Below are 12,613 nucleotides of genomic sequence, written 5' to 3'. Positions count from 1 at the left end.
AAATAACCCTTGGAGTCCCTTCCAAATCTATGATTCCATGATTCCCCTTCTGTTTGATTCCAAGTGCCAAAACAATTCAGGAACTTTGAAGTATGCAACTCCTGCCTTGGTTGATAAAATTTGATAAAATTTCACAGCTGGGGTTCTCCCAAGGACACCTACACTCTGATTTATGCAATTCAATGAGCCAGCCGCAAACACAGATTCTCCAGCCACCACTACAGAGAGTGAGTTTGGGAAGATTTGAAGCACCGGAGGCAGTGACCTTGTTATCAATGCTTCCATCTGCCTGTGCCATCAGAGAGCTCTGAAACTTTTGCCAGGCCCAGCCAACACTTACACACATACTTTAATTCCATCACATTACTCATTGTCAAAGCAGATTGCCACTTATCACTGTCATTTTCCTGACATCTTGCCAAAGTCAAAATGTTTTTAACATAGTTATTCAAGCCAGTCTCTGCATTGTCAGAGTCAATAACTGTAGAGCATTTTTCTGCATGGTTTGAACAGGTTGGCTGCACAAACCTGGGAGATCGCTAAGTTTGCCCATGCATAATGCATGCGCAAAATCTGTGCACAATACACATCTGCCTTCTGTCTTGGTGTACAGGTGCCAAAGGTAACACCAAAGTAATTTTTCTGCCATTCACTCAGGTATATGTCACTGGGGCTACTGCTCTGCATGACATACAGAGAAATGGACAAAAGTATATTCCAACAAAAAGGGGGGAAGTTTGCCTTTCACATTAAGTTCAGACTAGGGAAGAGACAGTCAAAATGACCCCTTATTTGTCCACCGTAATGCATTTGACAAATAATTCTGATATTTCAAATTACCGTAGCATGCTCTACTTGGGGCTGCCCTTGAAAAGTGCTCAGAAACTTCAACTGGCTCCCAGAGCGGCAATCCCATTGCTGACCAGGGCTGGACTCCCTTGCCAGGACAACTTGGGAGGGGCCTTTCTCGTGACCCCACCACCCTCCCAGGCACGCTGGGGGGGGGCATGCAGGAGAGGGCCTTCTTGGTGGTGGCTGCTCCCAGGGAATTTTGGAACTGCTTCCCAAGAGAAGCGGGACGGGCTCCCCCTTTGTTTTCCTTCTGCCAGCAGGTGAAGACTTTCTTGTTTATAATGGGGAACTGACTGCTTTAAATGAGAGGGCTGGTGCTGTATATACACACATATATACATATATATAGTTTTAATTCTTTCAATGTTTAATTGTTTTTAATGGTCCCCCCCCCATGTTTTTAGCTGTTGTTTTTAGCCGTCTTGAGTCCCTATTAGGGAAAAAGGTGGGGAATGAATGAATGAATGAATGATGTGCAGTAAGCTCACAACTTACACACATTTAGTTGGTGTGCATTCAGCTTTACGTGCATGGCTAAAAATGTAAAATTAAATTTATATTAAATTAAAAGGGCTCTGGTTTCCAGGAAAAATGACTTTGGCAATCCCACCCATTGAATCTGATGTGTTTCCACTATATGTGAATCTGGCTTTGTATGTTATCTCTGGAACGTAACTCCTGTGTAAGTGAAGCTTCTGTGTAAGTGAAGCTCCTGTTGGTCTCATTCCATCTTTCTTCTTAGACACACACAAAAGATTCCTTCCTCCTTTGTTCTGAAGATCGACCCACTTCCTTTTTTTTAATAAAATTTTTATTGGTTTTACAAAAGTTTTTATAACAAACAAACATAAAGAAAACAGACAAACAAACAAATATAATTTCATAATGTCCTTTCATAAACATCTTTCCTCGGACTTCCCCATACCTCCCCTTTCTGCATCCTCATGTCCAAATTTTTATAGCAACTTGTAAATGTTTTTTCCCGTCCTAGTTCATCATAGTCCTTTCTTAGTCTAATCTTATATTACTGCAACCCTTTCTCTCTGTAAAATCTCGACATTCTAAGCTTCATCAAGTTTATAATAGTCCTTAAGATAAATCTTAAATTTCTTCCAGTCTTCTTCCGCGGTCTCCTTTCCCTGGTCACGAATTCTGCTCGTCATTTCCGCCAGTGTCATATAGTCAATCACTTTCATCTGCCATTCTTCCAAGGTGGGTAAGTCTTGTGTCTTCCAATACTTTGCGATCAGTATTTCTTGCTGCTGTTGTTGCATACATGAAAAAAGTTCTATCCTTTTTTGGCACCAATTGGCCGACAATGCCCAAGAGAAAGGCCTCTGGTTTCTTAAGGAAGGTATATTTAAATACCTTTTTCATTTCATTATATATCATTTCCCAGAAAGCCTTAATCTTCGGGCATGTCCACCAAAGATGATAAAAAGTACCTTCAGTTTCCTTACATTTCCAACATTTGTTATCAGGCAAATGATAAATTTTTGCTAGCTTAACTGGGGTCATGTACCACCTATAGATCATTTTCATCACATTTTCCTTTAAAGCATTACATGCCGTAAATTTAATACCGGTGTTCCACAACCTTTCCCAGTCAGCAGACATAATATTATGACCAATGTCCTGTGCCCACTTAATCATAGCTGATTTAACTGTTTCATCTTGTGTATTCCATTTCAACAGCAGGTTATACATTCTTGACAAGTTCTTAGTATTGGGTTCTAACAATTCTGTCTCAAGTTTTGATTTTTCCACCTGGAAGCCAGTTTTCCTGTCTTGTTTAAAAACCTCCATTATTTGATAATAGTGGAGCCAATCTTGTACTTTGGGTTTTAGTTTTTCATGGCTCTTTAATTTCAGTTTCTCTCCATCCTGTTCTAAAATCTCACAATACTTTGGCCATCCGACCTCCATGTTAACTTTCTTGTGGGCCTTAGCCTCTAAAGGTGACAACCATCTAGGGGTTTTGTTTTCCAACAGATCTTTATATCTCATCCAAACATTAAACAACGCTTTCCTTACAATATGATTCTTAAAGGCACTATGCACTTTGATTTTGTCATACCATAGATATGCATGCCAACCAAATGCATTATTGAAACCTTCTAAATCCAAGATATCTGTATTCTCGAGGAGCATCCACTCTTTCAGCCAGCAGAATGCTGCTGCTTCATAGTACAATTTTAAGTCCGGCAGGGCAAATCCCCCTCTTTCTTTTGCATCTGTTAATATTTTATATTTTATTCTGGGCTTTTTGCCCTGCCAGACAAATTTCGCAATGTCTTTCTGCCACCTCTTGAAACAGTCCATCTTGTCAATAATCTGCAAAGTTTGAAATAAAAATAACATTCTAGGCAATACATTCATCTTAATCACTGCAATTCGGCCTAACATTGACAATCTCAAATTTGACCATATTTCTAGATCCTTTTTAATTTCTGACCAACATTTTTCATAGTTGTCCTTATACAAATTCAAGTTTTTAGATGTTAAATTAACCCCTAGATATTTCACCTTCTTAACCACCATCAAACCTGTCTCTTCTTGAAACTTATTCTTCTCCATGTCTGTTAGGTTTTTCCCTAAGACTTTAGTTTTTTGTTTATTCAATTTAAATCCAGCTACCTGTCCAAATTGTTGGATTATTTCCAACACTCTTTTTGTACTAGTGTTTGGCTCTTGCAAAGTCAATACAAGGTCATCTGCAAACGCTCTTAACTTATAATGTTTAACTCCGACCTTTACACCTTTAACTTGCTGGTCCTCTCTAATCATGTTCAGCAACACCTCCAGAACCGAAATAAAAAGCAATGGGGAAATTGGGCACCCCTGTCGTGTTCCTTTTTCTATCTTAAGTTCCTCAGTTATTACATTGTTTACAATCAACTTAGCTTTTTGTTCAGAGTATATTGCACCTATACCATTCTCAAATCCTTGTCCTACCCCCATCCCATGAAGATTCTTTTTCATAAAACTCCACGAAATGTTGTCAAAGGCTTTCTCCGCATCCACAAATATCAAAACTGCTTTAGTATTTATGTTCACCTCTAACTTTTCCAAAATGTCTATTATATTCCTAACATTGTCTGAGAGGTGTCTCTTTGGGAGAAAGCCTGCTTGGTCTCTGTGAATCTTCTCCATCAGTACTCTTTTAAATCTTTTTGCTAAAATGTCTGCAAAAATTTTGTAATCCACATTGAGTAACGAAATTGGGCGGTAGTTCTTCAGTTGAGTCTTTTCAGTCTCTGTCTTTGGTATGAGTGAAATATATGCTTCTTTCCACGATTCGGGTGCCCTTTTTCCCTCTAAGATCTCTTAGAAGATCGACCCACTTCCACATTAGCCCAGGTGGGGCTGCAGGAATGATGAACTTGCAAGCAGTGCCTTTTTTCTAAAAAAATAATAATAATGTTTAGGGGGACTCTCATTTCCGTACTCATATTGAAATACTGTCCCTCAATGAGGCCAAACTTAGATTCACAAAATGTTTAGGGGTAATGTGTACCCCTGCACCCCCCCCCAAAAAAGCACTGTGTGCAAGCTACTACATCACAGCTGGGGTTAAATTCAGGCATGAAATAATTGGTCATTTCCAAAAGATCAAACACCAGTTTTATTCTCTGTTTCATGCTTTGCCTTCTCCATGTTTGCAACAGTTTTTTTTGGGGGGGTTAAAAGTCCCCCAAGTCCCCCCCATATGCGTTATTTTACTGTATAACCCCAAAACTTGTTTATTCATAAATCCTATGAACTTCATTGGAAGTCAGGCTGCAACCCTACACTCGCTTCCAAAGGAGCAGACCCAAATGAATTCATTCATGTCAAGATCGCTCTTAGCATTTTGGAACAGTTCTAGGCCACCCTCCGTGACTGAGCAGAGGAGTCCACCCCCTTGGGGATTTCTAGCTTGCTGGACTCAATGCCCTCTTGGACACACACCATTCCCAGGAGCTCCTGCCCTGTCCTTCCCATCGGGTTTGGGCCTGACCACCCCCACCAAAGCAAGGGGCCCTCCTGTCAAAGGGGGAAATGGTTACAAAATTAGATCCAGAACCAACTTGAATGTAGATTTTCATTGGTGAGCAAAGCCATGGCCAGTGTATCAGGGTCCCCTGTCATTTTATTTCATCAGCTATGAGCCTATGTATAATAGCACCCATTAATTTAAAAACTCCCAGCCAAACCCCATCAGAATATTGAAAGCAAGAATGAAGAGAGAAATGCAATCTTACAGCATCAGTTTTAATGCAGTCTGGTGTGTTGCCATACACTTTAGCAATACACAATATCATGCACAATAGCGGAATTAACATCTATTTTAAAATATATTAACCGATAAGGAAGTGCATATATATAATCTCTTGTACACAAATATTTTTCTTGTACAAAATGAGTGAACACTGCAATATCAAATCATTTTTCCTCATCTTACTGTACCTTTGAGGTTTGATTTTCTGCTTAAGTGCATTTATGATATTACAAAATAACAGCTAACAATAAATAATTTCAGCAGCTTTGTGAGGTTTTGCTGAAAAGACACATTGGATCCTCGCTCAGTAAATCTATGAATGAGTGATTATAGGTGGAAAAATAGTGCCAGGCATGTCCAGACACACACATTTTACAAGCAGTGGATAAGACAATATAAGCACAACAGTGCAGCACTTCAGCTATCCACTAAACGAGATTGAATGCAAGAAGCCTTTGCCATATTATATCACTATTGATCGGCTTGTCTCCTTTTCCCCCTGACAGGACTACTGTTACAGGTTTCCCCCTGCTCAGCTAGGCAGCTGCTGAATTTCTGCCTGTCAGTGCAGCTATAAAATCTCAGGAGACCTGTCAGCAAAAAGAAATAAATAAAATAGCATTTTCTTAAATGGTGGGAACCAGCGGCAACAATTTCACAACAGAGTTCACTATAGCATCAGAGCAGAGAGTTTTAGGTACCCAGAGCACACAGAAAACTTCAGAAACTTCACATTGCCTTGGCATAAAGCATAATCTACAGCTAATACTGTAAATCAATTATTTCCTTAATTTAGAACTAGAAAGGGAATTCAATGAGTTTCTGAATTCTTTCAGATGCTGTATCAATTGCGGTTAAAGAAAATGCTCAATGTGTTTTATTGTTAAAACTCTGTTGGTCTGTCAGTGGGGCAAAGAAGATGAGAAAGGACCTCAGAGAGATGAAGCAGTTTATTCTTTTGTCCAGTAAATGTTCACAGGCAATTAATATTATCAGCCATGATAGATGGTGAAATCTGGAATGCCACAATAGCTCTAGGTTATTAAAGATCCATTTGTTGTACAAGTACTATTCTTTTACAATCTGGAGTATACAAATGTCTTTGGTAATGAAAATGTTCTCCCTTGAAATGCCTTTTTATTCATTCATTATGTTTCTAGCCTAGCTTCCCATCAAGGAGACATGCTCAGTTCTCTCCCACCCATTTCTCCACACGACACATTTCATCCTCACTGAGAAATAGCGACTGACCTTTGGGCACGTGGTTCATGGCCAAATGGGGTTTGGGAGATGAGCTTCCCTGCCCTCGTCCAACAGCCACACCTCAATGCCACTATATTGGCTATGGTGACTTCTTAACACCAGTACAGAAATGACAGTGGTGATGTAGCCAGACTTTGTGTCCATGTGTTAATGTTTCCGCTGTGAGACAGGGAGGTGAGGCACTATACAGATTTTAAAATGTAGCAAACCAAAATACCAATATTTAACAACTTGTATTTACCTAGAGATGGGAATTAGAACACAACAAAATGTTTGTTGTTTTGCTTGAGATGCACTGCAGGCTTCCTGAACCTTCAGAGGGGATTCTGGGATATGCTGTCAATCAAGCTCAGCTGGAAGAGCATGAGACTCTTAATCTCAAGGTTGTGGGTTCAAGCCCCACATGGGCTGGACTAGAACACCCCCTTGCTCCTGTCCAACTCTACAGTTCTACAATTCTGTGAATCACTTGATCAACCATTTTGTTTGTATGCTGACTTTCCACAGTTCAAACCACGCTCAAGGCAGCTTGCAACATAAAAAACAACAGAACTACACACAGAACAAAAGTAGTCGTAAACAATAAATGAAGCATCAAAACTGAACAATTTCCACATAAATCATAAGATCCAAAATAAAGATCCAAAAATCAAATCAAAGCTCAACAACAGCAATGCCCCCCAACCAACCAATCCTCCCCCTGCCCCTCTCCCACGCAAGCCAGGTATCAAAGGCACAGGCGTACTGGTTTCTAATTATTAGAGTTTTGATGCATCTAGTGATAAAAACTTAAAAGCAAACTAACCATAATTGTGTGTATTGCTTAGCTTAACTAGGGCCTACTTCTCAATGACATGGTAATCTTGTTTCTGGGTTGTATAACTTCCAACTCTAGACAAAGTCTTACATGATTGAAAACTAATTATTTGCACATAGAAAATTAGATGCCAAAAGAACGGTTCTAAACTATTCGTATACTCGCCATGGGTGTGCGTACAGTTTTCTGTGTGGAAATAGCTTTTTGTATGACAGACTATTCAAAACAAGTTAGCCCCACGTGCAATTCAGAGAAATACAGTCACAAACCAAGCTTGCCAGTTATTCAGAGTTAAACACTGAAGAACTTGAGGTGGCCACTGGCAACTCCCCAGGTACGCAGCGGTTGCATTCTGAGGCACCGTGTGCATCAGTGGGACACACGCAAGGCTGCCCCCTCCACCACCGCCCTGTCCCTGTCCTGTGGTGCCGATAACAATGCATGTGTCAGTGGTCGTGTGCGTGCCAATTGCACACAAATGGAGTTGCCTGTACCTACCCAGATACTGAATTGTGAATCAATACACACAAGCACATTTGAGAATTACAACAGCAATCCAGATCAATATTTCAATGAAAGCTACGCAGAAATAAACTTGCTTCACTGTAATGTACTTAGAATCAGGGTGTTAGATATAGCTGTGTTATTAATACTTTCTTAATTCAGATTTTGTACGTGTCATCAACAGCTTGTCCAATACTAGCAAAACTACCATAATGGCAAATACATTTTTCGACATGATTCTAAAGGATGTGTTTATCCAATAAATGTTCTTGCGATAACTAACAGTTAATTTGACCAGGTTTTGTTCCTTTCACAAAACCAAGGAGGCTGTGGTGACTAGCAAACAAAGAAAAAAGACTAGCTATTTCTTTCTTTTGGACCAAGAGACACGGCAAACATTCTGCCGTAAGCAGCAAGGATATGCCATGATGGGTGTGATTCAGGTATACGAGAGGAGCTGGGCAAGAATGCCTGTCCACTGAAACAAGGATTGCTCCTTCAGGGTAGCAACCTTGAAACAACCTAGGAAACTACGCAGGAATTCTCAACTCTGAAAATATCAAAAATAAAGTGAGTGATTCAATAGTCTGGAAAAGGGAACAATTAAGTGAGCTTCACAAACCCCCCAAAAGTTTTCCATATATTTTTGATTTTCAATCTGAACAGTATCAGCTATGATACCATTTCTATTCTTTACTACCTCCTCTCATACCCTTCACAAAATGATTGCTTGTGAGTTTTTTTAAAAAAAACACACAAAGATTTTAATCTTGTCTGCTTTTCCTGCGTACTGATTCCACCTGCCACAAGCTAAAGGGGTGGCTTAGAAGTGTGGGGCCCACACGCTTTTAGACCAAATGCATAGAGGGAAGGTTTGTGAGAAATTATTATTAGCCACGATTCCTAAATGGAACTGCCATGCACAGAACCAGTACAGTGGTGCCCCGCAAGACGAATGCCTCGCAAGACAAAAAACTCGCTAGACGAAAGGTTTTTTCATTCGCGATTTGCCTCGCAAGACGAATTCCCCTATGCGCTTGCTTCGCAAGACGAAAACATCTTGCGACTTTGTTAAGCCGTTTAAACCATGCTTCGCAAGAAGAAAAATTCGTTAGACGGCAAAAATTGTGGAACGAATTAATTTCGTCTTGCGGGGCACCACTGTATATCCTTCTGCATTCCAGACACTGGCAACAAACGACAGGAGGCGGCTGTCAGTGCTTGAGGGGCCTCACAGGCATCTGACTGGGGCTCTTGGATACAGAATGCCAGACCATAAGGAACCTGGACTGATCCAGGAAAGCAGTGCTTAGTGTTTTTATCTACATACTTCCTGGATTTGGGTTATAGCAGCACAGATTGATTATGGTAGTTTTGCATGTATCAGTCATGCCAGAAGCGAAATAATTCATCGCTACAGTTTGTCCTTCCTAATTCCTTAAATCTTCAAGTGAATTTTAGCCATTAATCTTGCTGCTTCTGTGCTTTTAGAAGTTCCCCGGCCAACTTCGTAATGTGCTTCCAGGCAAACTGAACATGGGCAGACTCCACGGTGCGGGCGCAAACTGCAAAACGCAGCACAAATTTCCCTCTCAGGTTACAGGGAACAAGATGAATCTTCCTGGAAGCGTTTATGTTTCTAAGTAGTGCTTCATTCAGTTCATTAGTACCCTAGAATAAAGATAAAACAGGCAAGAGTGGTCATTCACATCACACACGTCATTCTGGTAGCTCTGCCAGGACCATCTTAGGTGGGCAACCTTCAGCCTGCAGATACATGACTCAATCTGGAGTAAGCCACACCCATATTTATTTATTTTTAGTAACATTTATATAGCACTTATGCAGACAAAAGTCCCCTAAGCAGTTTACAAAAGGCAACCTAAAATATTCATTAAAAGTACAAAAGAAAAACACACATTAAAAACAAGTTTACCTATATAATCAGCCATTTAAAAACATTTATACTTACTAAAATCCCATGTTAAAACTGCATGCTAAAATTACATTCCAGGGTAGGCTTAAAGTTCATTCTGCTTTTCACAGCCGAGTGACCCAATTTGAAGGTCCCAAACTTAATTACAGATCAGACCTCTTCATCAGATAATGCAGTTTCCAGATTTTGCAATGCAGTTTTGGTGCACAAAATGTATACAAAAACCACATGTTTTATGGTTGAAATGCATTGAAAATATGTGTCTGGGGGGCGGGGGGGGGGAGGAGGAAGGCATACAAAAATGTGTCTTACAGTAGTGTCATCACCAGAAAGTAGTGCTGGGAGATTGTGGCTTTTGAAATTTGAGGCCTCTAAGTCGCAACAAATAATATAAGAGCTGGAAATTACTGCAAGTTTACCTTTAGTCGGAAGCACACCAGTCCCAAAATGACATCAGCACAGATCTCAAATCGATCATCCTGCAACACCAAGTCCTTAAATTCATGTGCCAGCTTAACATGCTAAAATGATAATGAAAAGTTATAAAACAAAATCCATCAAAAGAAGCAGAAGCAGGAGAACCGAAAAACTGACATTCTTTCTGGGAGATAACCAGCTTCATATAACAAACATGCTTAAGTCTCATGAATGCATGAAGGTGATTGAGTGAGTGGTTACTGAACAAATCCAGGCACGCCTGGAGGATGCGGACCATTTGGATCCCTTCATGGGACTGCAACTGCCTTGGTCGCACTGGTTGATGATCTCCGGCAGGCTAGGGACAAAGGTAAGAGCTGTTTCCTAGTTCTGCTGGATCTCTCAGCGGCCTTTGACACCATCGACCATAACATCCTTCTGGACCGTCTAGAGGGGCTGGGAGCTGGGGGCACTGTCATACAGTGGTTCCGCTCCTTCCTCCTGGGCCGTGTCCAGAAAGTGGTGGTGGGGGATGAGTGTTCAGACCCCTGGGCTCTCACTTGTGGGGTGCCTCGGGTTCTGTCCTCTCCCCCATGCTTTTTAACATCTACATGAAGCCACTGGGAGAGATCATCAGGGGGTTTGGGCTGGGTGTTCATCAGTATGCGGATGATATCCAGCTCTACCTCTCTTTTAAATCAGAACCAGTGAAGGCAGTGATTCTCCTGTGTGAGTGTCTGGAGGAGGTTGGCAGCAAACAGAATCCTGACAAGACAGAAGTATTGTTTTTGGGGGACAGGAGGCGGGTGGGTGTGGAGGACTCCCTGGTCCTGAATGGGGCAACTGTGCCCTGAAGGACCAGGTGCACAGGCTGGGAGTCATTCTGGACTCACAGTTGTCCATGGAGGTGCAAGTCAATTCTGTGTCCAGGGCAGCTGTCTACCAGCTCCATCTGGTACGCAGGCTGAAACCCTACCTGCCCACTGACTATCTTGTCAAAGTGCTGCATGCTCTAGTTATCTCCTGCTTGGGCTACTGCAATGCACTCTACATGGGGCTACCTTTGAAGGTGGCTCGGAAACTGCAATTAATCCAGAATGTGGCAGCTAGACTGGTGACTGGGAGTGGCTGCCAATACCATATTACACCAGTCCTGAAAGAACTACATTGGCTCCCAATACGTTTCCGAGCACAATTCAAAGTGTTGGTGCTGACCTTTAAAGCCCTAAACAGCCTCGGCCCAGTATACCTGAAGGAGCATCTCCACTCCTATCGTTCTGCCCGGACACTGAGGTCCAGCTCTGAGGGCCTTCTGGCGGTTCCCTCACTGCGAGAAGTGAGGTTACAGTGGAATAGGCAGAGGGCCTTCTCGGTAGTGGTGCCCGCCCTGTGGAACGCCCTCCCATCAGATGTCAAGGAAATAAACAACTATCTGACTTTTGGATTCAGGTAGGTGTTGGTCTGATGCAGTCAAAATAATTTTTTTAAAAAAATTGTCCAGTAGCACACTAAGTTTGTTCTCAGCTTATACCCAGAACAAACTTAGTTGGTCTCTAAGGTGCTACTGGACAAGTTATTTATTTATTTATTTATCTGACTTTTAGAAGACATCTGAAGGCAGCCCTGTTTAGAGAAGTTTTTAATGTTTGATGTTTTATTGTGTTTTTAATATTCTGTTGGAAGCCGCCCAGAGTGGCTGGGGAGACCCGTCTGGATGGGTGGGGTATAAAATTATTCTTATTCTTATTCTTATTCTTATTCTGGAGTTAATACCATAGAGTAAGCTGTCCTGCCAGGCTTAGCTAAGTCCCTCCCCCTCGCCTTGGGAGGAAGCCTATTACTGTACTTCAGTCTACCTGAGAAGCGTAACATGTGAGGTCTGAGCAGGTTGCACCAATCTCAGACCGCATGCCTCTAACAAGCCTCTCTTGAGTTCCTATAACAATAATTTAGGAACTTTCACCACTTTGGAGCTAAACTGAGTTTTACTGCCTATGCAACTTTGTCTGAATGCTGTGTGGAAAAGTACATGAACATGACCTTCGAAGAGTTTGTAAGTAAACCACTTTTAACTTACCAAATGTGTATACTTTTTCTATGTTAGGTGAAGAAGGAAACTTTGGAAGGAACTTAGGAAAGCATATTTTAAAAGTCCAAGAGCCTATACTTCAGGTTTTACTTTGCTGCATATTTTGTGATTTTAAATCTCTGCTGGAGTTCTCTCACTTGCCCCAAACTTGGATTTTAGCATCCAGGAATTCTCCTTTTGTGCCTATGTGTTTCCTTGCCACCAACTTTTTCTAGCTATCTAATCCTATCCCCACCCTTCAGTAAGGCTTTAAGATTATTTTCTTGAATGTTGCTGAGAGCTGCCAAAAAAAATGCCTCTTGGGCTGAATGTGGGCCATGGGCTGCTGTTTGGACCACCCTGGGCTAGACACATTTTTAGAAGAATCGCATCTGCAGAAGTCTTTGCACAGACTCTGTCACGCATGAATGCATCCTTGGCAGCAGTAGCTACAATGTCAGGATATGGAAACTGGATCTCACTTTTCACAGGAAG

At 41.4% G+C, this 12,613-nt stretch overlaps 1 protein-coding gene across 2 annotated transcripts in view; it reads right to left on the bottom strand.

The window, feature by feature from the left end:
• Positions 1–8,866: 8,866 nt before the first annotated feature.
• Positions 8,867–12,613, bottom strand: part of DDC (dopa decarboxylase) — a 48,802-nt gene continuing 45,055 nt past the window's right edge. For both annotated transcript variants that reach the window (XM_082195552.1, XM_082195553.1), the window contains exons 13-14: positions 10,053–10,154; positions 8,867–9,368 (exon numbers count right to left, since the gene is read on the bottom strand). In XM_082195552.1, the coding sequence (XP_082051678.1) occupies positions 9,162–9,368; positions 10,053–10,154 (309 nt within the window). In that variant the 3' untranslated portion in view covers positions 8,867–9,161. The remainder of the gene's footprint in view (positions 9,369–10,052; positions 10,155–12,613) is intronic.

Source organism: Podarcis vaucheri (genome assembly GCF_965113315.1).
Source record: "Podarcis vaucheri genome assembly, chromosome: 13".
Classification (NCBI taxonomy): Eukaryota; Metazoa; Chordata; class Lepidosauria; order Squamata; family Lacertidae; genus Podarcis; species Podarcis vaucheri.
The sequence above is the reverse complement of the archived record's forward strand: the minus strand, read 5'-3'. Positions and strand labels throughout refer to the sequence as shown.